This window comes from Martes martes (genome assembly GCF_963455335.1).
Source record: "Martes martes genome assembly, chromosome: 11".
Lineage (NCBI taxonomy): Eukaryota > Metazoa > Chordata > Mammalia > Carnivora > Mustelidae > Martes > Martes martes.
Window position 1 is genome coordinate 447,535 of NC_137899.1, and position 27,120 is coordinate 474,654.

The 27,120-nt window shown below is 45.2% G+C and overlaps 1 protein-coding gene across 1 annotated transcript in view; it reads right to left on the reverse strand.

Moving 5' to 3' along the window:
- LOC308352115 (contactin-associated protein-like 3) overlaps positions 1–27,120 on the reverse strand; it is a gene marked incomplete at both ends in the record, with an annotated part of 187,029 nt that overhangs the window by 70,529 nt on the left and 89,380 nt on the right. The window contains 6 exons of the mRNA XM_080818171.1: positions 735–906; positions 15,003–15,149; positions 20,269–20,530; positions 23,595–23,738; positions 24,819–25,003; positions 25,627–25,830. Of these exons, the coding sequence (XP_080674297.1) occupies positions 735–906; positions 15,003–15,149; positions 20,269–20,530; positions 23,595–23,738; positions 24,819–25,003; positions 25,627–25,830 (1,114 nt within the window). The remainder of the gene's footprint in view (positions 1–734; positions 907–15,002; positions 15,150–20,268; positions 20,531–23,594; positions 23,739–24,818; positions 25,004–25,626; positions 25,831–27,120) is intronic.

A 27,120-nucleotide genomic window follows, 5' to 3' on the forward strand; every position in this document is an offset into this window, starting at 1 on the left:
TTGCGACGAGGACTTTCAAGATCCTCAGCGACTTTCAAACACACACAACAGCATTCACTACAGGCATCATGCTGCTCATTACATCTCCACACGTACTTCTTTTGGAGCTGGAAGTTTGTGTCTTGTCCCCTTGCACTCATCCTCCACTGTGTCCTCACTGACCGGTACCGTGCTCAGTGTGTGGTAACTGGGTTCCCTCCATTCCTCCTTGTGTTTGTGTGACTAGGAATCTCCAAGGCTAAGACCTGTCTAGGGGGAAGAGTTACTTTTCATCTTCCACATAGAGAAGGGAGCGTGGGGTGAATCCCGCTGACCACATGTGGCTTTCAACCTCCTGGTCCTCAACGATTCATCATCTCTCCAGAATATTATAATCTGTTTTGTGCCGTGAAAGAATTTTTAGAAGTATTTTTACTCATCAGTATTTATACTCATCAACAATTACAGCACCACGAACAGGATTCTGTAAAAACTAAGAGGCTTGGGGACACACGCAAGGAAAACTCACAACAGTACGTCTTCTAAGAAGACACCATCTGAAAGGAGCAACTGTTTGAAATTAAACAGGGTCATTTTCTAGTCTTCAATTAATTATAGTTTTCCATAAGGGTTGGCTATCAGGAAGAGAGAAGGGGCTAGAAGGAGGCACTCTCCCTCAGCGGCTCATTTGTTCTTAACCCACTATCCAAAAATTTTGAAATCAGGAATGCCGAAATGACCTGGGATTGCTTTACCTGTCAGTGAGGCCGCAGGTGTCTATCTGGAGGTCACGGAAAGTCCCCAGCAACCCCTGCTGTACCGTGACGGGGTCCACTGCCTGATCACCAATGGAGATGAGCCTCAGGCAGCCCTGAAATCCGGCCAGGGGACCTCCGCATCCAGGGCCAGAGCTCCTGTCGGGACAGCCTGAATGAACACAGAGACGCACAAAGGAGAAAGTCAACAGTCATGACCAAAACAGCCGTCAGTATTCTGTACGTGCACGTTTGCCGCCTCCTGCTCTCAGATGCCTGAAGATTACGCTTCTTCAAGGATGGGGCCGTGGACGGCTGAGAACAGACACTACTGGTTTTGGTAAAGCACAGAAATAACAATTCGAGCTAGGCTGGTGGACAGATGAGCCGAAGGTAGACTCTACCAGTAGATTCAAGGCCCATTTCCTCTAAGCTGAGTTTGATTTCTCTTTTGAAACCATCCAAAGAAATCGGTCCTTTCAGCATGATATTAAAATATATGAAGTAAAGGCCATGGGATAACAAAATCAGAAAGAAAAAAATCACAGGCCTACTAGGACCTACGAAATTTAAAATGCTTGAGAAATAATTTGTATGTGAGATTCCTACTCTGGGCATGCGTGTGCAAGCACAACACAGTTAAAACGAGGTTTGACTGGTCAAGATGGCAGAGAAGTAGCAGGCTGAGACGACATCGGGTAGCAGGAGATAAGCGAGACAGCTTATCTAACCATTGTGAACACCTACAAATCCAACGGGAAATCGAAGAGAAGAAGAGCAACAATTCCAGAAATAGAAAATCGACCACTTTCTGAAAGGTAGGACCTGCGGAGAAGTGAATCCAAAGCGACGGGAAGATAGACCCCGGGGTGGGGGGGCGGCTCCCGGCAAGCGGCGGGGCAACGGAGCACAAAATCGGGACTTTTAAAAGTCTGCTCCACTGGGAGACATCGATCCAGGGGCTAAACCGGGGGGAAACCCAGGCGGGGTCAGCATAACCCCAGGTCCCGCAGGGTCACGGAAGGACTGGGGGTGTCTGAGGGCTGCAGAGCTCACAGGTATTAGAGCGGGGAAGCCGGCTACAGCGACAGAGCCAAGGAGTGAGCTCTCAGCCCGGGGTTACCTTGTGTGGGTCGCAGGCTGGGTGGGCTCGGAGCGCGGCCGGAGGCTGCGGAGACGGAAGCGACCCGGCGCTTTTCTCCAGCTCCAGCAATTGACTGCTTTCCTTAAGGCGCGACCACAGGCCAGAGAGGCGGGGCGGTTGGGCGCTTTTCTCTGAGAGTGCACTGAGAAGCGGAACCCCAAGTTCTCGGCTCCTCCGGGCCGGAGAGTGGGAGGCCGCCATCTTCATTCCCGTCCTCCGGACTCTACGGAAAGCGCTCAGGGAACAAAAGCTCCCGAAAGCAAACCCAAGTGGATTACTTAGCCCGGCCCCTGGCAAGGGCGGTGCAATTCCGCCTGTGGCAAAGACACCTGAGAATCACTACAACAGGCCCCTCCCCCAGAAGATCAACAAGAAACCCAGCCAAGACCAACTTCAGTCACCAAGAACAGCGGAATTCCACACCAGGAGAAAGCAAATCTTATCTGGACAAAATGACAAGGCGGAAAAACTCACCTCAAAAAAAAGAACAAGAGGCCGTACCAAAGGCTGGAGACCTAATCAATACGGACATTGGTAACATGACAGATCTAGAGTTCAGAATGACGATTCTCAAGGTTCTAGCCGGGCTCGAAAAAGGGATAGAAGATATTAGAGAAACCCTCTCCAGAGAGATAAAAGCCCTTTCTGGAGAAATAAAAGAACTAAAATCTAACCAAGTTGAAATCAAAAAAGCTATTCATGAGGTGCGATCAAAAATGGAAGCTCTCACTGCCAGGATAAATGATGCAGAAGAAAGAATTAGTGACATAGAAGACCAAATGACAGAGAATAAAGAAGCTGAGCAAAAGAGAGACAAACAAATACTGGACCACGAGGAGAGAATTCGAGAGATAAGCGATAAGAGATAAGACGACACAACATTAGAATAATTGGGATTCCAGAAGAAGAAGAAAGAGAGAGGGGAGCAGAAGGTATATTGGAGACAATTATTGGAGAGAATTTCCCTAATATGGCAAAGGGAACAGACATCAAAATCCAGGAGATGCTAAGAACGCCCCTCAAAATCAATAAAAATAGGTCCACACCTCATCACCTGATAGTAAAATTTACAAGTCTTAGCGACAAAGAGAAAATCCTGAAAGCAGCCCGGGAAAAGAAGTCGGTAACATACAAGGGTAAAAACATTAGATTGGCAGCGGACCCATCCACAGAGACCTGGCAGGCCAGAAAGAACTGGCATGATATATTCAGAGCACTAAACGAGAAAAACATGCAGCCAAGAATACTCTATCCGGTTAGGCTATCATTGAAAATAGAAGGAGAGATAAAGAGCTTCCAGGACAAACAAAAGCTGAAAGAATTTGCAAACACCAAACCAGCTCTACAGGAAATATTGAAAGGGGTCCTCTAAGCAAAGGGAGACCCTAAAAGTAGTAGGTCAGAAAGAAACAGAGACAATATACAGTAACAGTCACCTTACAGGCAATACAATGGCACTAAATTCATATCTCTCAATAGTTACCCTGAATGTTAATGGGCTAAATGTCCCAATCAAAAGACACAGGGTATCAGAATGGATAAAAAAACAAAACCCATCAATATGCTGCCTACAAGAAACTCATTTTAGACCCGAAGACACCTCCAGATTTAAAGTGAGGGGGTGGAAAACAATGTACCATGCTAATGGACATCAGAAGAAAGCTGGGGTGGCAATCCTTATATCAGATCAATTAGATTTTAAGCCAAAGACTATAATAAGAGATGAGGAAGGACACTATATCATACTCAAGGGGTCTGTCCAAAAAGAAGCTCTAACAATTTTAAATATCTATGCCCCTAACATGGGAGCAGCCAACTATATAAACCAATTAATAACAAAATCAAAGAAATACATCGACAGTAATACAATAATAGCAGGGGACTTTAACACTCCCCTCACTGAAATGGACAGATCATCGAAGCAAAAGATCAACAAGGAAATAAAGGCCTTAAATGACACACTGGGCCAGATGGACATCACAGATATATTCAGAACATTCCATCCCAAAGCAACAGAATATACATTCTTCTCTAGTGCACATGGAACATTCTCCAGAATAGGCCACATCCTGGGTCATAAATCAGGTCTCAATCGGTACCAAAAGATCGAGATCATTCCCTGCATATTTTCAGACCACAATGCTCTGAAGCTCGAACTCAATCACAAGAGGAAATTTGGAAAGAACGTAAATACATGGAGACTAAACAGCATCCTTCTAAAATGAATGGGTCAACCAAGAAATTAAAGAAGAATTGAAAAAAATCATGGAAACAAATGATAATGAAAACACAACGGTTCAAAATCTGTGGGACACAACAAAGGCAGTCCTGAGAGGAAAATATATAGCGGTGCAACCATTTCTCAAGAAACAAGAAAGGTCTCAAATACACAACCTACAGCTCCTACACCTAAAGGAGCTAGAGAGAGAACAACAAAGAAAGCCTAAACCCAGCAGGAGAAGAGAAATCATAAAGATCAGAGGAGAAATCAATGAAATAGAAACTAAAAAAACAATAGAACAGATCAACAAAAGTAGGAGCTGGTTCTTTAAAAGAATTAATAAGATTGGCAACCCCCTGGCCAGACTTATCAAAAAGAAAAGAGAAAGGACACAAATAAATAAAATCATGAATGAAAGAGGAGAGATCACAACCAACACCAAAGAAATACAAACAATTATAAGAACATACTACGAGCAACTCTACGCCAACAAATTCGACAATCTGGAAGAAATGGGTACACTTCTAGAGACATATAAACTACCACAACTGAACCAGGAAGAAATAGAGAACCTGAACAGACCCATAACCAGTAAGGAGATTGAAACAGTCATCAAAAATCTCTAAACAAACAAAAGTCCAGGACCAGACGGCTTCCCAGGGGAATTCTACCAAACATTTAAAGAAGAATGAATTCCTATTCCCCTGAAACTGTTCCAAAAAATAGAAATGGAAGGAAAACTTCCAAACTCATTCTATGAAGCCAGCATCACCTTGATCCCAAAACCAGACAAGGATCCCACCAAAAAAGAGAATTACAGACCAATATTCTTGATGAACACAGATGTGAAAATTCTCACCAAAATACTGGCCAATAGGATCCAACAGTACATTAAAAGGATTATTCAGCACGACCAAGTGGGATTTATTCCAGGGCTGCAAGGTTGGTTCAACATCCACAAATCTATCAATGCGATACAGTACATTAATAAAAGAAAGAACAAGAACCATATGATACTCTCAATAGATGCTGAAAAAGCACTTGACAAAGTGCAGCATCCCTTCCTGATTAAAACTCTTCAAAGTGTAGGGATAGAAGGCACATACCTCAATATTATCAAAGCCATCTATGAAAAACCCACCGCAAATATCATTCTCAATGGAGAAAAACTGAAAGCTTTTCCGCTAAGGTCAGGAACACGGCAGGGATGTCCGTTATCACCACTGCTGTTCAACATAGTACTAGAAGTCCTAGCCTCAGCAATCAGACGACAAAAAGAAATCAAAGGCATCCAAATTGGCAAAGAAGAAGTCAAACTATCACTCTTTGCAGATGATATGATACTGTATGTGGAAAACTCCAAAACTGCTAGAACTTGTACAGGAATTCAGTAAAGTGTCAGGATATAAAGTCAATGCACAGAAATCAGTCGCATTTCTTTACACTAACAACAAGACAGAAGAAAGAGAAATTGAGGAGTCAGTCCCATTTACAATCGCACCCAAAACCATAAGATACCTAGGAATAAATCTAACCAAAGAGGCAAAGAATCTATACTCAGAAAACTATAAAGTACTCATGAAAGAAATTGAGGAAGACACAAAGAAATGGAAAAATATTCCATGCTCATGGATTGGAAGAACAAATATTGTGAAAATGTCTATGCTACCTAAAGAAATCTACACATTTAATGCAATCCCTATCAAAATCCCATCCATTTTTTTCAAAGAAATGGAACAAATAATCCTAAAATTTATATGGAACCAGAAAAGACCTCGAATAGCCAAAGAATATTGAAAAAGAAAGCCGAAGTTGGTGGCATCACAATTCCAGACTCCAAGCTCTATTACAAAGCTGTCATCATCAAGACAGTATGGTACTGGCACAAAAACAGACACATAGATCAATGGAACAGAACAGAGAGCCCAGAAATAGACCCTCAACTCTATGGTCAACTAATCTTCGACAAAGCAGGAAGGAATGTCCAATGGAAAAAAGACAGCCTCTTCAACAAATGGTGCTGAGAAAATTGGACAGCCACATGCAGAAAAATGAAATTGGACTATTTCCTTACACCACACACGAAAATAGACTCAAAATGGATGAAGGACCTCAATGTGCGAAAGGAATCCATCAAAATCCTTGAGGAGAATGCAGGCAGCAACCTCTTTGACCTCAACCGCAGCAACTTCTTCCTAGGAACATCGCCAAAGGCAACAGAAGCAAGGGCAAAAATGAACTATTGGGATTTCATCAAGATCAAAAGCTTTTGCACAGCAAAGGAAACAGTTAACAAAACCCAAAGACAACTGACAGAATGGGAGAAGATATTTGCAAACGACATATCAGATAAAGGGCTAGTATCCAAAATCTATAAAGAGCTTATCAAACTCAACACCCAAAGAACAAATAATCCAGTCAAGAAATGGGCAGAGGACATGAACAGACATTTCTGCAAAGAAGACATCCAGATGGCCAACAGACACATGAAAAAATGCTCCACATCACTCGGCATCAGGGAAATACAAATCAAAATCACAATGAGATACCACCTCACGCCAGTCAGAATGGCTAAAATTAACAAGTCAAGAAATGACAGATGCTGGTGAGGATGCGGAGAGAGGGGACCCCTCCTCCACTGCTGGTGGGAATGCAAGCTGGTGCAGCCACTCTGGAAAACAGTGTGGAGGGTCCTCAAAAAACAGAATAGAGCTACCCTATGACCCAGCAATTGCACTACTGGGTATATATCCTAAAGATACAAACGTGGTGCTCCGAAGGGGCATGTGCACCCGAATGTTTATAGCAGCAATGTCCACAATAGCCAAACTGTGGAAAGAGCCTAGATGTCCATCAACAGATGAATGGATAAAGAAGAGGTGGTATATATACACAACGGAATACTATGCAGCCATCAAAAGACATGAAATCTTGCCATTTGCGACGACGTGGATGGAACTAGAGGGTATCATGCTTAGCGAAATAAGTCAATCGGAGAAAGACAACTATCATATGATCTCTTTGATATGAGGAAGTGGAGATGCAATGTGGGGGGGTTGGGGGGAGGTAGGAAAAGAAAAAATGAAAAGATGGGATTAGGACGGAGACAAACCATAAAAGACTCAATCTCAGAAAACAGACTGAGGGTTGCTGGGGGGAGGGGGGACGGGAGAGGGTGGTGGGGAAATGGACATTGGGGAGGGTATGCGCTATGGTGAGTGCTGTGAAATGTGTAAACCTGGCGATTCACAGACCTGTACCCCTGGGGATAAAAATACATTATATGTTTATTAAAATAAAATTAAAAAAATAAAACAAGGTTTGACCGTACACAGAGACATGTAACGACAGTGTAAATGACTTACATTTCCAACTGTTTCTAAATGAGGCATTTTAGTCAAATACCTTTTCACACACACACACACACACACACACACACACACAGTTAACAAGTATCTCAATGATACGGCCCTGAGAATCACGGAGAAGTCAGCATCCTGGAGCACCCCATGCAAGAAGAAACGGGCTTTGACTGTTTTCAATAATAGTAAATTTTTACAAGTTCTGCTGCATTCACTAATTGGCTTGCTGTACATTACTGTTAAATTAATGAAGGAAAGAGGCCCTCAGACCGCGGTGACTCACCGAGAGCTTTAGTGGCCCAGGACAGCAAACCGAGTCTGAGGCTGCAAATGAGCTTGATTTCCGTGCGGCTTCGCGCGGCTCCTCGAGGCTCTGAAACCAGAACCTGCGGCCCCAGACGGCCCCCCGCTTTCAGCCGGAGCCGGCCGGGGACTCCTCTCCCTGCTGCCGCCCCTCCGCCCCAGGAGCCCTTCCCCGCTCCGGCCCACGGAGCGCTCCCGACCACTTCTACTTTAGTGTCGTGGGATTCGGGTCAGTGTTTGCTCCAGAACACCCTTAAAATCTGACCCCGCCTCAGGGTATCTTCTACCGTTACAAACCACAGTGCCTCGGCGGCGGCTTTATGGTGTCCCCCGGGTTCCCACGAAGACGAGGCTCTGACACCCACGATGAGCAAGGACCCAGCCTTGCGATCAAAGTCAAAGCCGGTCGGGGTCAGAGCCGCCTCCTTCCCCTCGTGGCGCCCGCAGGCCGGCACGTGCTCCCACCCCCCGCGGAGCCGCCCTCAACGCGACCGCAGGTCCGTCGATGTTCGCGCCGCCGGGTTCCGGGGACAGGAAGAGACGCACGCTCACCGCACACTCACCGCAAACGCTCCGGTGAAAGGCGTCGCGCGGAGAAGTCTACACACACAGCTTGGTCTCTGTTTCACACACGCCCTGATTCGGGGACTGAGGCTGAGGTTCTCCCCAGGAGCTGCCCTGGCTGCGGGCAGCGGAGTCTCACGGGCGGTTCCCTCCCCAGGGACGGCCAGCGCCCCCGGGCGCAATGGGTGGGTCCGCGACCCACAGCCTCCACGGGGACGTCCCTGAGGGGCAGCGCTTCTTCAGAGCTCCCTTGAGGTCTCTGCGGCATCACGCCTCGCCCTGCCTCGCTCATCCCAGCTGCTCCCCCCCTCGGCAGGGGTCGTTCCCGAGAACTAACCTCACTACACCACGGCACACGCGGGTCTCCCGAGCAGAGAGGCAGCTTCCTGGGGAACCTACCTGTAGCCACGTGGGATAAAACTCAAAGCATTCACTTAATTGAGTATTTTACCCTCAGATGCAAACACAGTAGGAGCACAACACTTTTTAATAATTTAATATTCTTTTAATTCCAAGAAACTGTGAAATAAATTGTACGCTTCCTGAGAAACTCACCTATTTAATTCATTCTGTGCCTTACACAATTATGTCTCATTGACATCATTTCCAGGAGAATGTTTTCTTTTAATTTGTTAAATACAGAGTCATAACTATTCATCTTTCTTAAAAAAATCATTAAAAAATCATTTTCCACGCATTTAAATATTAAGGAAGTTTTTGGTAATATTTACAGGTGGGATTTGAGGTTACTTTAGAAGCCTCTTATTTTTTAAATGAAATGGAATCAGTAATTTTTTTTAGAAAGATTTATTTGTTTATGTGAGAAAAAGAGAGAGAAAGAGACAGTGACAGCACGAGGGGAGGAGGGACAGAGGGTGGGAGACTCAAGCCGGGAGCCCAACGTGGGGCCGGATCTCGAGATCATGAGATCATGTCCTGAGCCGACATCAGGCGTCAGACATTGAACTACGCCGCCCAGGTGCCCCTGGAATCAGTAATTTCATAAAGATTTTACTCATTATACCTATATGTTTTTCGTTCTCCTCTGTCTGAACTTTTGTCATGAGGGTCACTGGTGCACCTTCAAAGGGCAGGGACTGAAGACGGAGCCTCCTCTGATTCCCGCCCAATGGCCAGAAGCTTACATCTAAGAATCTCCACAAGACACACACGGTCGTCCTTCCTCTTCTTTAGTGACTGAGGCTTTGCATTCCTGACAAATATACCCCAAACCAGCCAAGGCCTTCGTCCGGTGAAACCCACTGTTGGGCACAATGAAGCCCTGTAAATTAGCTTCATGGAGACTCAACACTTCAAATGTGATGTTACATCACAAAGAACGGACAAACTGTCCAGGTTCCCTTTCCTTTTTCCTTGTTTTATGTGAAAATATGCACATTTCTGTTTGTAAATGAATTTCTGGAAGGTTGGATATATTTGGAAGACACCTGGTGTATCTTTGTGTCTTTATAGGCAACTTCCACCGACAGTGCTTAGGGACTGAGAATGATAGGATACAGGATCAGAAACGTTCAGCCAATAAACCTTCCCCTTTCTCCAGATCACAAACTTCAGATGCATCTAAAATACAATGCCATATCTGGGGCACCAGGTTCCTCAGTCAGCTGGGCATCCAATTCTTGATTTCCACTCAGGTCATGATCTCAGAGTCATGGGATTGAGCCCCGTGTCGGGCTCTGCACTGGGCAAGATTCTCTCTCACCCCCTGTCCCTCCCCACCCATCCCCGCTCACACACTCTCTTTCTCTCTAAAAAAAGAAAAGAAAAGAAAAGAAAAATGAAAAAACAAATACAGTGCAGTACCTCAGTGTTCCTATAAAGACTCAACTGAATCCCGCAGTCACAAAGAAAATTTTCTCAAAGCGGAACATTAAGAAGGAAAGGTCAAACTGCAAAGTCCTTCCTTGCTCCAGTTATGAGAGAGATCAAAAAGCAAGGGGTGCCATGGCCCAAAACAAGCCCAGACCGCCAACTATCTGTTCATCCACACAGATTGGCCGAAGTCCCAATGGTAAGATGGCAGAGGGTCACTGCTCCATGACCTGATTCGGGATGGACAGTGCAAGTGGACAGAGATAGTTATTGCTAAGTCAGTGGCACATACCCATCACCATGGATCGAGTCAGAAATTTAAGTACCTCTGAGGATGACAGAGAAATTGTCACTGGATGCCATGACCCCAGAATGGGTCATGAGGTAAGACCTCGTTACAGCCGTCATTGTTCCCTGATCTGCTAAGGCCTCACACACACAAGGACCCTCGAGAGATTCAGAGCATAATTTGATGTTTCCCAGCTCTGCAGGGCATGTGTGCTGGTGGACAGCACCACGACTCCACAAAAGGAATCCAGAGGACAGCAGCTTCCCACTACCCTCCCCGCAGGCACCGAACTCTGTGTAGGTAGCGTAGAGCGAAACTGTTGTCAGAAGAACAATTTACAAACAAAGCTCACACAGGAGAAGCAGAAAAGGGAAAAGGGAAACCTGCATCACATGTAAAAAGGCTACGAATCTGCGAGAGGAAATTTGTCATGGAAAGAAAGCCACGGAGCCCTGCTTTATGCCTGCTGTCCTGCCATAATTATCGAGATCATCCCCTCCATTCACTAAAGTGTCCTGATTTGGACAACAAATTAAATGGCCACCCTAACTGTAATAGGAAGATGCCTTAACCTGCCCTTATGGGAAAGCACAGCAAAAAAGAGTCACTGACCACATGGTGAGCAGGAGCTTGCCACTGAAGCTCCGTCGGGAGAGCGGGCTAAGGAGGGTCTCGGAACCCGGGGCACTGACTGCCATGAATACCACTATACTGCTACCGATCATGGACTGGATAAAGTGGATTTCCCTGTTAACACAATGCATATTCCAGTCCCGATGGATGTCCATTAAGAAGATAACTGAAGAGACACTGGCATACACTGTGCTTGGGACTGGATAAAACATCTCTGGCATTGACGTCTTTGGGTCTCAAGGTTCCCACTCAATTTGAAACTGGCCTGCCCCCCCTTCCCCAGAACAGAGCTGGGGAGTCCAACGGACCATACAGACGAGGGGCTCTGAACAAGGGATTCTTCCCCTGTGCATACAGCTTTGAGCACAGCGCAACTACTGAGAATCGGGCTGCATGTTCACCGGTCCTAGACCTGCCTCTCCTGCTTTTCCTTCACAACAAATAATGCTCATCTTCTCATTTAACATCAGTAAATTGGGGTGTTTTGGTTTTGAGTGTTTGCTGCAGCCTGGTGATGGCATTAGCTGGGTTGTTTGGAAAGTGTATATTCCTTCTCCAGGAAAAAAGATGCTGTTATGTTGGTATAAAAAGGAGAGTTGAATACATTGGTTCGAATCAGTGCCTGGAATTGCTCTGTAGGAATCAAGTGGGTGTTTACAGCAGAGTACGTACAGGTCATTCTGAATTTATACATTAGTTACAGATAATGTGCTGTGATTTTTGCCACTCAGTGCCAAATTTTAATCACAACCAAAAAATAGCAAACTGGTAATGAAGAAAAGTCATTATACTCTCTCATGGAATGTTTAAACTTTGTAATTCTGCTCATCTTAGAGATACGATTTGTTATTGGAAATTATACTAACGAGACAGTTTTTCTGCACATCCACACAATTTTATGAAAACATGTAAAAAAAAAAGCCTATTATGTTTTGTTTTGTTTTTTTTTCAACACATTGCCTCCAAATCTCTAGGGTCCTTTCATAGACCAAAGGCTGGAAACAACCAAAGGTGGTTTCATTGAATTGACTATGCCTATTAGGAAAGCTTGATAGTTTGTACATAAGGAAAATTTTAAAATCACTGGCAAGATGATTCTTGGCAGCTGTAGGATATTTATCACATCTTTTATAATAGCAAAAAACAGGCACCATCAAGTTGTTGCTCAACAGTAAAACGGGATGGCGGATTTAATAAGTGAAACATGGTGTCATACACATCAAAACCACAGGGCAGTAAAAATTAATTAACTTTACGTACAAATACTCCCAGGGCTGGATCTCCAAAACTAATCTAGAACAACAGTGGCAGCAATAACAGTAAAAAGAACCCAGAAGAAGGCCCACGGCAGTGCCCTGTGTGTAAACTGAAAAGCAAGGGAACACAGACCACTACTGTGTGAAGTCACCTACATGGATATAGGTTCTAAAGAAAAGCAATACATTAGAAATTACAAACTTTCAGTTGTAAAATAAATAAGTCATAGGGATGCAACGTACAACATGGAGTTTACAGCTAATAATACCTTATTGTCTATTTAAAAGTTGCTAAGAGGGGCGCCTGGGTGGCTCAGTGGGTTAAAGCCTCTGCCTTCGGCTCGGGTCATGATTCCAGGGTCCTGGGATCGAGCCCCACATAAGGCTCTCTGCTCAGCAGGGAGCCTGCTTCCCCCTCCCCCCCTCCGCCTGCCTACTTGTGATCTCTCTCTCTCTCTCTCTCTGTGTCAAATGAATAAATAAAATCTTTAAAAAAAAAAAAAAAGTTGCTAAGAAAGTAGACCTTAAAATTTATGACAAGAAAAAATTATAACTATGTATGGTGGTGGATATTAACTAGTTATTGTGGGATTATTTCCTCATGTAGACAAACACTGAGTCATATGTTCACATCTGAAACTGACATGGTGCTACACGTTGATTAAAACATAAAAATGTGATACAAAGATGAGTAAAAAAGGGGGTTAGGGTAATCCTTAACTGGGGGAGTGAGAATTTAGGGGAGCGAGGGAGACATTAAAAACATTGTAGTGTTTAATTCTGTACATTAGGGGGTTAGCCCACAAACGCTCTTTCAAGAAACATGAGTAGTATTTTAAAATACATACATGAATTACATAGTGACTTCGTATCACATCAACATGTGAGTATTCATGGAAAGTACCTGTTCTCATGTAGCTGTGCATTGCACATTTGGAACGTGCCTGATGCTCAAATATGAGAGAAGACTCTGGTTTTAGAAAGGTTTTGTTTTGTTTTGTTTTGTTACTTTTTAATACAAAATAACAAGCATTCCATTCTGCACCATTAAACAATTAGTGCTTCAAAATCTTTTACATCTTAAGTTACAGCTCCCGGGTAAATTCTTTATTTAGTTTTGAAGGAATCGGTTCCTCTGCAGAGCTCTAAAATCCATCCTACGTGTAAAGGTTTAAAAACCTGTCTGGGTCAGAGGTGCACCATATTTGGCAGGCGGGGAGAGTGAGCAATTAAATGTTCTAATGCTCCTGGCACCGCTCCACGCTCACAGTGATGCTTGCTTTAGGGGGCTTGAAAGATTGAACACCCTGATGCACAGTGTGTGGCTTACTGTCAACTCTTAGGGAGGATTTTATACTTTCTTGTTGGGCTATCAAGTTATCTCCACCATGACCTCAAACTTATTTTGGAAAGAAACAACCATAAAATGCGAAATGGGCATAAGAGCTAGGACGGCTTCCGGCCACGATTAGAAGGAATCTCGCAACCGACAGGCCTAAGTTCTGGCGGCTCAGACTCTTCACACGGATGCCTCAGAACGGACATTTGTAACCCTCAGAAGCTCCCCCTCCCTGGCTACACGGATCCTGGACAGACTCTGTCAAAGTTCTACTGAACAGGCAAACCCGCCGTCTCCCACAGTCGGGGTGATGGCCTGGTGCTGTCTTGGTAAAGTTCACCAAGAGGTAGTGAGGGAGTGTCAGTAGCCATTAAGTTCCTCTCTTGCTCTGGTGTAGGTAACGGCGTCTTTGTGCGTACACAGTGGGCAACAGAACGCTTCCTGAACGTTTAGGGCAACAGAGCAGCTGGGGATCTTGGGGAAATGCAGATTCTGGCTCACGAAGTCGGGGGAGTTGCATCTGCACCTGTGACAGGCTTGAAAGTGGTGCTGCTATGCATGGCTCCTGGGCCACACCGGAGGACCTGGCCACCCGGGGAGGAGAGCGGCTGACAAAAGACCGCCCACGTGCAACAAGGAAACTGTCACATAAAAACACCTGAAGGAAAGGTTCTAAGGGTTATCTGGCCTTCGGAAAATACTCTACAGAGAAGCACAAAAGGTAAGAGACAGAGAGTGAGGACCCTCAGAGTGGCCTGCACAGAGTCACCTGGAGAGCCCACTCCCCCCAGCATCGGAGCCAGAGAAAGCAGATCTCTAGGGACAGAGACAAGTCCTAGCATTCTGGAAGCTTTCCAGGTGACTGCAGTGAAAACAAGTGCTAAATTCAAAACCAATCTTAGCAAATGCACATCGAAACAAGGTCCCCGTAGACTTGCATTTTAGGCCACAATTTATGGCCTTTGTCTGGGGCGCCTGGGTGGCACAGTAGGTTAAGCACCCTACTCTTGGTTTTGGCTCAGGTCATGATCTCAGGGTCATGAGATAGAGCCCATGTCGGGCTCCGCACTCAATGGGGAATCTGCTTGGGATCCTCTCTCCCTCTCCCTCTGCCACTCCCACTTGTGCTCTCTCTCTCTCAAATAAGTAAATAAATCCTTAAGAAAAATTTATTGTCTTTGCTTGACATTCTCATTGACTAAACTGAAAGAGAAACCTCACTCTTCAGTATTAACCTTCATTTAAAATTGCCGATTGTCAGAAGGCAGGAGCTGGAAAGACAAGGATGGTTTGATTGTCAACACCACCAGCTCCTTTCACTTACCACCCAAATAATAGGTGTCCCCTGAATCAATCTGCCCACGCAGGGAGTGAGCCACAGAGGCTGTCTCACTGTCCACCATCACACTCAGGTGATTTACTTTCAATGAGAGGGACACTGAATGCCACTGCCCATCACTTAATCCGGCACCTGGAAGTAAACAAAATCGGGTCAGAGATTCCTAAAAACCCTATAGATGCAGCTACGCAGAGCCATGTTTGAAAACAATACAGTCATGATCTTAGACACCCTACCAAACTTCACCATGAACCCACCTGAAACCCACCAGGTTATTTAGCTGACTGGGCAATGGAGACCCACCACAGAGGACAGCTGGGCCTCTCAGAGAGAAAGGGAGAGGCTTGGGACAGATGTGGGCTTCGGGGTTTCTTAACAGGCAATGAGATCACTTCGTATCCTGGTCATGTTTATCTAGGAGGAAGGGGTTACCTGCGGAGTGAGGCTCATTGAGTAAATGTGTGGTTCCAGAGGGTCCTTGCCTCTGACCTCCCACAGTCATAGATTGGCCAGTCGTGTTCTAACACAAATTATATTCTCGCAAAAATTACCGTGGTCCGTTAAGAGTATTAAGACATATGTGCACACGGCAATGACTGTGTTTCACTTTCTCATCACTCGGTTAAATCAGAAAAGTACAGGGAGAAAAAAAGAGAAAAGGAAGAAAGCTGAATTGAAGGGGGAAGGAAGAATCAAGAGTGGACAGTCTGAACATTCTGCCTTGGACAGCGCAATCTTAGTTCCTCCCAGGGCTAGGGCTTTAACGGACTAACACAACAGGATCCTGAACAACCTTAACATGACCAAATATCCTAGTCCCCTGGCACAGGACGTACTTCCCCCTCTTCTAGTTTGTTAATATTTTAGGATGTTGAGAAGCATAAGATTTTCCAAAATTGTTGTTATAAAAATAAAATCTTGTCCCTACTTTCATGTATTATTACTATATATAATCTTGGTAAACTATTTAGAAAAATATACCATATATATCAATATAACTCTTTAGAAAAAATGTATCAGCAACTTAAGTATTACTAAAACATGAAATTTCATTGAACAAAATGTAAAGTTTAGAAAGCACCACATTAAAGTGTGTGTGTGTGTGTGTGTGTGCATACTCAATCACTGTCTAAAAATGGACAAAATCCAGTAGGAAATATTTTTAAATATTAACATTAACTTTGGATGGGGGAATTGTGTTTGTCTTCATGCCCATTTTCCATTGGTCAATCGAGCCATTCGTTCAAAGGCAAGGGACTCCTCCCCTCCACGGGGAGGTCACGGCCACTGTCACAGCCCCAGAGACACCTGCTGCTCTGAAGGAGCACAGTGAACAATTGGAATCTTTAGAAATTGTCTTGCCCAACAGGGAAACAGTCATAAACAAACACTTCAGCTCATTGAAAACAACAAAGTGAGACTCTTGATTTCTTTGATGTTGTGCCCAAGCTCACGAATGAGCCTGCCTGACTCTAAATTGATAATCTTGGGGAACTGTCCTGATAGATTAGCCTATACCTCTTGCAAATGAGAAAGGTGCTGACTGCTTAGAGCCCTTTAAGTTTGGAAGTCAACCTGCAAGGGTCAGAAGTTATTTTCTAGCTCATGGGGTATCAGCCCCAAAGAAAACACGGCCATGTTTCCAGTGGAAAGTTAACCAGGCATATTTAATTTAGTATCAGAGTTTGGCCCAAGGAACCTAATCAACCCCGTAAATCCATGTCCCTCCAATGCTCGTTAATATGTCAACAATACTGCAATTAAAAATGAAAATACAGCTTTTTTTGCCTTGGCTTCATTTCTCATCAGTGACGTTGACATGGATTCAAGACCCTGTGTACGGGAAATGTTTCTGGCCTGACCCAGAAGGTCATAGGCCCTACCATAAAAATCACGATGCCTCTGCTCCTCTCAGACTGTGAGATGGGAGCAATGGTACTTCCCAGCACTCCCTTTCAGGGACTTTAGCTCTTTGCCGTGTATACACATCTCTCACGTTCTGTGTCACATTTGTGAATCCAAAACTGTTGCAAAGACCCCACACGGGTTATGTTCATGAGCAATGATGAGAAAGCCGACAACAGAATCTGGAGGATTGAGGTTAGATACTCAAGACCTACATTATGACACTGGTCCTGAAGGAATCCACAAGCAAGAACCTGGGAGTGTCCCTTCCACTCTTGTCGTTCGGTATTTATTTTGAAGTGTACCTAACATTATCTGTCAGGATAATCCATTTAAAATCTGATGTTAATGGGGCGCCTGAGTGGCTCAGTGGGTTAAGCCTCTGCCTTCGGCACAGGTCATGATCTCAGGGTCCTGGGATCAAGCCCCACACTGGGCTCTCTGCTCAGCAGGGAGCCTGCTTCCTCCTCTCTCTCTGCCTCTCTGCCTACTTGTGTTCTCTCTCTCTGTCAAATAAATAAATAAAATCTTCTAAAAAATAAAATAAAATCAGATGTTAAAATTCCCTCCTGTCTCCTCCCCCCCCCCACCTACCCACCTATCTAGGACATAGAGTTATTTCCTGGGATAACTTGCAGAAAACACTCCAGAATATCTCCTTGAATCAGTAATAGATGCCATTTGCCTCTATAATAAAAAACTGTTTTTAATAAAATTCGGCATTCTCATTTAAAAGTGAAATGCCTGCTCTTACGATCATTCTGTTTCTCCCCATTATAATTCTCACCCTTTGTGTTTCTTTTGTGTGTCTTCTACCCTCCCCACTTCTGACGGAATAACGGCTTGTCTCCCAGGCAGCACTTACAGTCAAAGGATGGATGGAGAAGGGAGGGGCGGGGGTGTTTTGATTTGTGCTACTAGGAACACAAGGCTCATTCTCCCACCCACCCCCCAGCTCCACAAAGACTTCAGTCTTGGGGGGGGGGTGATGGTCTTGGAACTAGTTTTGGAATAATGAGAACTAAAGGTTTTGGAGTGACTGCTGACTAGCAGGCACAGGGCTCGTGGTCTGTAGGCTCAACATCATTGTTTCTACCATCAGTCACACTAGTGTCACTCCAAAGATGAGGACCCGAGGCTTGGGGAGAACACAGGTGGCACTTTTCGAGCCCATCAGCCCTAGCAGCACAGAGGTGGTTCTGGAAATGGGCCTGGGAGGTGAGTCTTCTCAAACAGAACCTCCCACCAGCTTGTGTCAAATCCGTCCTGATCGCAGAGAACACTGCCCTGGGCAGTTGAGGCCCTTCGGGAAAGGGTGGACTGTGTCTTTTCCTACAGAAAGGGAACGCACACTCCCCTCCCCGCCACTGACCTTCTGTTCCCACCACGCTCCACTGGCCCAGCTCCACAAGCACGCGGACACTAGGTTGTACACTCCGGACCTTTCTAGATCCCTTCACAAACACAGTGAGGTAACTATTTGGAAAAAGGACCCAAAAACGGGAAGCAGGGTGAATGGTGACCGGGTGTCCTTTCCTGGCATCCGACATGATTACATTTCACTCAACCTTTAAACTTTGGTTCTTGGTTTGGTAGGTGCTTTCACACTTCATCCAAGGTTTGGAATGAAAACCAGTCGCCATCTGTCTTCTCTTCCTCGCTTTCTGTGCCTCGCAGACACTGCGCCTTTCCCCAGCTGAAGACTCGTGGCCCCTGCCCGGAGCGCATCTCTCAGGGACATTTTTCCAACAGCATCTGCTCATTCTGTGCCTCTGTGTCACGATCCTTCAGAGTTTTTCATCACTGTGACATTCATGATGCTGATCTGTGATCCGTGATTACAACTCGCTGAAGGCTCACGCGGCACCATTTCTTAGCAATAGAGTATTTTTTTTAATTAAGACATGTATATTGTTTTTCCAGACATAAAGTTCCTGCACATTTAACAGACCATGGTATACTGCAGACATAAATTTTATATGCATGGAGAAGCCAAAAAAAATCCATTTGGTTCACTTTATTGCAATATTTGTTGTATTTGGGTGGTCTGAAACCAGACCTGAGTATCTTGGAGGCAGGCCTGTATTTCAAAGGTAAAGAAAAAAACAAAACAAAAAAAAAACACCACACCCCTCAAATGCTTCTAAAAAAAAGCAGCAAGAAAAATGCACCTCTGGTTTGTTTCCAAAAATTAATGCATCGTCCAGTGAAAGCTTAAAAAATCAATTCAATAAAATATTCCTATAATATTTCAGTGCCAACCTTCAAAAAAAGTTAAATAACTACTCCCAGCGTGTTGGAAGGGAGAACGGTGTGTACTCACGTGAAGCAACAACAAAACACCATCTCTTCGTTGGTAAGGCACGCAGCTTGTAAATCTACACAAACCAAGAGTGAAGCAATTACCAAAATCTGACTTGTCACTCCTGGTTGTGCTCATCTGAGGTCCACAAGGGAACTCCCTACGCCGGTGATCAGATTTTTTCTTTTATTTTAAAGAGAAACAAAGAGCTACGTTTCATTCCCGGTGTTCAATCCCAACCTGGTAACCTGGGTCAGGCGAGGCGCTCCTTCCGTAGTCAACACTCGTGGAACGACGCCTACCTGGCTCTACGTTTTCACCAGCACTCTAACGCAAAACAGTCCCCAGACTCCGAGGATAACACGACCCTGGAAGGGAGTTTAGAAATGTGGGTCCTTCTTGGAAGCCAAGCAGAACATTCGCCCATAGTTATAAGAAGCCTTACCCAAAACAGGAATTCCCAAAGGAACAGAAAATCTGGGAAAAATCATAACTTCAAATATTATGATTGGTGTGCATATAGGTTCAAAAGACAGGATAAGGAAACTCTTTTGTCAGGACTCCAACCTAGGCTACTGTTCTCCAGTGTCTCAAGCGGACTGCCAACTCCCCACCATCAGTTGATAACTAAGTTATTTTTTAAACTTTTTTTTAAAGATTTTATCCATTCATTTGACAGACAGAGATCACAAGTAGGCAGAGAGGCAGGCAGAGAGAGAGGGAGAAGCAGGCTCCCCGCTGAGCAGAGAGCCCAACGCGGGGCTCGATCCCAGGACCCTGAGATCCTGACCTGGGCTGAAAGCGAGGCTTTAACCCACTGAGCCACCCAGGTGCCCTAGTTTTTAAACTTTGTGAGAGGTATATGTGATCTGCAGCTAACTTCAGATCACACTGACTCACATACCAACAACCTGGAAGTACCTAGTTCAAAGGTGAAAGAACTCTAGTTCCCTCTAGAAGGATTGCGAGTATCTTACTGATTCCGTCACTCATTTAACGCAGAGGTGACAGAAGGACCGTGCGGTCACAGCGAACGCCTATTACCTGCTGTGACGTCCCTCGCCGGGTGTCCGGGCTGGGACAGACTCAGCCTGAGTTTTCCATCATTAAGAACGAGGACGAGAGCCGCTGGCCCGTGTCGGACTTGAGTGGTCAGCAGCAGCCCTGCCCTGTTCCACGTTCGGAATTGGAAAGCGACCGACACCTTGTCCTCTCCGACAGTGCCCGGCAGAGCCAAGTAACTCCTGGAGCTCGGAAAAGTCACGGGCACAATTTGTGGGTGTGAGCACGAGAAGGACACATTTCCCTGTGAATACAGTGGAAAAGGATTTAGGAAGGGGCAGAAGGGATGCTTTCATGAACAACAAGCTTTCCGAGAGGTGCAGTTTCCTATCAACCTTCCAGCAAGCGAGGACCCAAGACCTAGGCTTCCCCACCCAGCTGCAGTCCAGATCTACCTGACAGGTCCCTCAAACCCTGACACTGCCCTGGCTGGGCAAACCTCCTTCTGAGGCTTTTAGGGCAGTTCTGTCTCCTCCATTTCTGGGCATTGGCAAAGGAATCTGGAGATACGTCTTTCCCAGGCCTTGTGCTGGGCGCAGGTCACGACAGAGGAGACAGATTTCTTATACCTCGAGGCACTGGCTGTTTACGTGCGGCATGAAGCCCAGCACCAAGGACAGCGGCTCTGGGGACCTTCCCGCACTCCCCTTGGTTGTGTGAACGCTTACACACCCGTCACTCAGGGGACACGAACATCTGGCTCAGACAGGCCGTGGGGTTTGGCCCATCTGAGGCAGGGGTGTGGCCGGCCTGGGTGGGCTGCCCACCTCTCAGAGGTTCCCATGGGCCTTGTCAACCAGCACGCTCTCCCCAGCCTGGCTTCTGACCTGCCAGCTGCCTGTTGCCTTTACTTCATTCTATTTTACTAAAAAACACATCTTTGAGCTTTAGATTGTGTCTGCTGCTCCAGGAGCAAACTTACCTTTAATCATAGTGTTTGGGAGGAAGGAACTTAAGTTCTTAAAAGAACTCCAACTAAGTGGGGTGCCTGGGGGGCTCAGTGGGTTAAGCCTCTGCCTTCACCTCAGGTCATGATCTCGGGGTCCTGGGATCAAGGACTCAGAGGGAGCCTGCTTCTCCCTCTCCCTCTGTCTCTGCCCCTGCATGTGCCTCCTCTCTCTCTCAAGTAAATAAATAAATTCTTTTTTTAAAAAATTAGATAGATTTTCATAAATTCCAGAGGAATATGTGCCCAAACATTATCCTTCCTCTCCAAAATATATACCATAAAAGCACTATAATCAAGTCAATATGGCATTGGTATGGGGTAAACACAGCAGCGGGCCCAGTGACTGACCCACAGAAAGATCTGAGACCACAGGTACAGCCAGTATGTGGTGAGAGGTAAGATTCAAGCCTGTGTGCGGAGGTTGGGTCTGATCACTAAACAGCTCAGGCACGAATGGGTACCCGTGAGACCTAAAATAACTACTGATCCACACAAAGAGTAAAGCCCAGACAGTCGAAGACTTAATTTTTTTTTCAGTTTTAAAGTAAATAAATAAATGAAACCACCTTAAAACTTTTTACAGGAAAATCCTTGAGACTGTATCTAGAGTCTAGAGTTTCAGAAGTATTTCAAAGCAAGACCAAATACTACAAAGCTATTAAAAAAATACATTAAGACATTGGCTACGAACCAATAAAGGCATTTATATGCTCAACATGGCCCATAACATTTAATATAAAAGATATGATATATGATACATAATTATATTATAACATGATTTTATATTTCATAGAAAATTGGTTAATCTGAGAAAACATTTGGATCATGAATGACATAGGGTGATCTATGAAACCTAAAACTCTCTTATAAATTGGGGCACCTGGGTGGCTCAGTTAGCTGAGTGACCGACTCTTGATTTCGGCTCAGGTCATGGTCTCAGGGTCCCGGGATCCAGTCCCATTTGGGGCTCCGAGCTCAGTGGGGGGTCTGCTTGAGAAATCCTCTCTCTTTCTCTCCCTCATGCTCTCTCTCTAAAATAAATAAACCTTTAAAAAAAAAAGCATTCCCACAGGTTTCACTGAGTTGGAAAATGGAAATGGAGAAAAGCTCACATAAAACAATGCCATTTCTGTAAACAACACTCGATATGGAGGCATCAATATTCACAAAGCTGGGTGCACTGCTTGTAGAGGATTCGGGTCTAAGGAACCAAACGTGGAAGGACAGACGCTAGCTCCGTAACACGCCGGCCCGGGGGGACAGATGCCAGCTCCGTAACACGCCGGCCGGGGGGACAGCCTGCAGCCGCGTGGAGAGACGAAAGCCTGACAACAGTCCAACCCGTCTGAGGGGTCCGCCTGCCTCGAGATAACATGCTCCTTATTCGCTGACCTAAGTCCCCAGATCCACAGCAGACAGACTCCTGGCCTTGGAGAGAGAAGGTCCCAAATGTTCCCAGTCGCCTGTTCGAAGCCACATCCGCCTTCCGAAGAGTCAAGCAAGTTTTCTGGCAAACCTTTTTCTTCCTTAGTTCCCAGGACTGATTTTACTAACCTCCCTTTGTGTATCTGTGGGCCTCGGCCTCCCTTTGCAGAACAATAGGGTGTTCCTGCACATCAGCAAACAGGCACCAGGCCCCCGGGGCACAGCCCCTGAGCACGGAGGTAGGGTTTGTGGCCGGCACCATGGAGTCTGCCCGGGATGGAGAGATGCAGCAGACCACCCGCTCCCTTCACCGACCCACTCCTAACCCCCCTGCAAATCCCTGGGCCGGGCAGAAACCCAGCAGCTGGCTTTTGCACAAGAGTCCACCTTCTCCCCAGGTTCCGGGCCTCAAATTAAATTAAGCTCAAATTCCCTTCCAATCCAAATTCATCTCTCGAGTACTGGCCTTTCAAGCGAGTGACAGGCAGCTGAGCTAGGAGTTCAGTAACAGGAGAAAGAAGCAAGAGGAAATCAATCCCAACAGAGGCCCTGCCCTGAAAAGTCTTTATTCAGATGCGCCATGACGCATTTGCGAAAGCGTGCATCTGTTTCCACACACCTGTAAAAATTAAGAAGCCGGTGATGGGGATGAAGGAGGGCACGTGTGAGGAGCACCAGGTGATGCAGGAAGTGCTGATTCCCTAAACTGTACACCTGAAGCTAACACTACACTGTATGTCAGTGACTAGAACTAAAAATTTAAAAAGTTAAATTAAAAAATCAAGTTAATTATTTAGTGAATTAAGTCAAATACGAACTAAAAGGTACATGTGATTGGCACTTTCCCTGCCTTCAGGAGAGGCACACTCTGGACTGGGTCCATCAGACAAGCTGCAGTTCCCTGCTGCTTTGACCTCACGTGTAGCTTTCTTACCATGACGCGGATCTGTGGTGTGTGTTTCTTGGACAAATCAATGATATCCACTCCATTATAGTAGAGATTTTCGAAGCAGCCATGAAAGTCTTTTTGCGGGAATGCCACTGATTTTCCATGTCCAGGAATCCCCCCAAAGCTGATCTTAGAAAGAAAAAAATGACATAAATAATACTGTTTAATGATTTTCTGATTGTCTGCCTAAAACACGTATGCTCAGCAGGTATAGGATAATTGCCTCCAATCTATCAGGCATTATTTTAACATTATCATGTTAATTTCAAGTGAATTTTTAGACATAAATGTACTGGTTCTTTCTTTATTACATTTATATAAGTAGGTTAAATACCCCTTCTCGAAATTTGCTACTCAAAGGGCTATGTCACTTCAGCTGATGGGGAATGTTGTACGTTCATTTCCACGGTCACTCTTGATCTGGGTGACAAGGTGGCTGACCATGATGACACTCTACTTTACAAACCTTCCTAGAACCCAGCTTCAGGGTCCAGGTCTTTGCCAGGACACTGCTGATGGGTTAGAATAATGAAGGCATCGATAATCTCGTTCAGGACCAGGCTCTGCAGCTGGCCTCCTCAGCTGAGGCCACTTACACTAAATGAATGTTGAAATCATCCCCTTTGCTCTGATAGATGTGCTGCGCAGAACTGGCAGAATAAAAGGTGTTCTCCAGTGCTGGTTAGATACATGCGGGCAACACGCCGGGGATGCGTTAAGCCTTTAAATGTCCCGAGAAAGGGTATTTTGAATCGCCTGACTTTGGCTCTCTCGTTCCTCGAAAAAGCAGGTTGGAACGTATGGTGATGACTTCTCCAAGCACCCTAGATTGCTAATTCGGTTTACGATCGCCCTAAAACACAGATATCTCCAAGGGAACGGATCATGGTCAGCACCAGAGGTAACATAGAAAGCCGTCCGGGCACATGTATTTTACTGTGCCGCCTGTCCTACTGATAGCTCTTCATCTACACACTTTCCGAATTCAACAACTACTTCCTCTAAGGGGAGATCTCACACCTATGAGTGATACAACATCTCAACAGTGCATGTGGGTCTCCTGCTGGGCTGACGTCACCCGTGGGAAACATTTCGCCAGGATTCCAAATTACCAGCAACGGGTATTTCTCTATGTAGCGGTATTTTCTTAAAAGGTTATGTTGTGTTTAAATAATAAAATCTGTAATACTTGAAAAGAAATGTTCACACCTTATAATCAAGATCCAAGTAGTCGGACTCGCCCTCGGCCTGGAAATGTTGACTGTGCCTGTCCACTGTGAAGTGGACATGCGTGTTCCCAAGCTCCATGAGGACAGAATGCCAGTGCTCGTCATCCAGCAGGCTGCCCAGGGTGAGGGTCACACGGGCATCAGGGGAGGGCAGGTTAGCACGGCCTATAAGGACAGGCGAAGCAAATGAACCGCCCCATCCAACCCGGTACCATGACTGCCATGTGGGAGGTCAACTCTTCCCCCAATCACTTTCCTTGCACACTTCTATCCGGAGAGCTGGTCAACTGCCTTTACCTCAGCCTCATGTACAACCTTCTCTCACCTGGGAATGATTTCTTCTACCTTTCTTGTGTTTATTATTATTAATTATTGCATTTTCATTTTTCTTGGAAGTATCTTCTTCCGAGAACCTCACGAAGAGCACCGCCTCATGGTTTCGGGGATCCACCCCTCGTCTTTACAATATTACCAGGTTGTTTACTGAACCTGTGCAAATGGTCTTACACACTAATCGAGCTATAAAACTTGTTACAGTGAAGTACATCCGGGATACATGCGTGTTCCCCGTAGTACACCTCAACCGCGGAGCGACCACGCTTCCATTTGCCCAGACCATTCTGTCTCATGCCTCTTGCTCCAGAGTAATTATTTCTAGGGTCTTCTTCCTTTCTCGAAAGTGTTCTGGCTTCAGGATAAATTAGCTACTTCACTGTGAAAAACGAAGCATAAAAAGATACTGCCATCTAAAGAGACATATTTTTGAAACCACACACTGGAATTTTTACCTGAATTAAGCGATAAGATGAGCTTTCCTCTAACTAACTGCAGCGTGACGTGTTTGCCGTTTTGTCCTTCTCTGTGGAGTAGAATCCCGTCAGTCTGCCTGGTTTTAAATTTCAAAGAAATAACATCTTTTGCTGGACTCATGGATTTCTGATTAAACGTGTATAGCAAGGAGCTTTTCCCATCAAAGTTAACCATCTCAGATCCTACAGAAGGAGACATTAGAAAATAATCTAAGTATAATACATCTTTACTCATGCACTGAAATGAGCAAGTTGACACAAACATACACACACATAATATATCTCTGGTCTGTTTAGTCCAGGGGGGAAAAAACGGTGCTGCCCATCCTCCCTGATACCTGTAGTTGAGATCCCTAACCTCCACTCTTTGCCTTTTCTGACATTTTCCCTAACATGTATCACCTAGAAATACTTCTGTTGACTAAGCCCAATTGCTTCTGCCTTTGGACTGGCCACTTCTCATCCCGTAAACAACGAAGATCGGTAAAAGAGTTGAAGTCACTCCCCACGGTGGCACATCGCGGCTATGAAGCTGCCATTGTCCCTCAGCTCTCTGATAGTCTTATTTTTCCCACTATCAAGGTCACTTGCTTTCTCTTTATTGAAAAAGTTATATTTTATCATTCATGTAAAAAGAACACTGGCCAAAGCAAGCAAAGACAGAGCAGGAGAGCACAAGGGGATTCATACTACCCAGAAGCATCGCTCGTATTTCTCATATTTCACAAGTAAAAAGACAAGACGTAAAAAGTCAAAGACCGTACGATTTTACTCATACATGGAATCTAAAAACAAAAGGAATGAATAAACAAACAGAAAGCAGAACCAGACCTATAAATGCAGAAAACAAACTATCAAAGGGATGGGGTCGGGGATGGGTAAAGCGGGTGACGCGGAACGGCAGGTTCGGGCTCCGGCCGTGGAGTGAGCGAAGAAGTCAGGGTGTGAGAGGTACGGCCAGGAAATTAGTCAACGATACTCTAATCGAGTTGTACGGGGATGCGCGGCAGCTACGCGTGCGGTGAACATCGTACAATCCCTAAAATCGTCAAATCACCATGTTGCACACCTGACGCTGATGTAACATTGTGTGTACGCTGCACTCAAATTTTTGAAAAAGAGGTTTTTTCAAATGTGTGTGTGCAATAAATGAAGTATAAGAGGAAGCCAAAGAAGCAGGAGGCTGATGTCTCCGGAGCCGATGATACGACATCGGGTTTACTTAACTTCACAAAAGCCTGGGGCCAATGTACACGAGGACCCGCATTTCATTCAGACGAACCAAAATATTTACAGTAAACCCTTTACGTTCACAACTCTAAGGAATCCTTTATTTCATGCAGCCACCTTCTGAAAATTCAGGAGTTTGATTCTAGTTCCCGTACATGGTGGAAAATATATAAACACAGCAGTGTGTCTAAAAATCATGGAAACAAGCAATTATTCTCCATTGCATGGTTAAATGAATGTCTG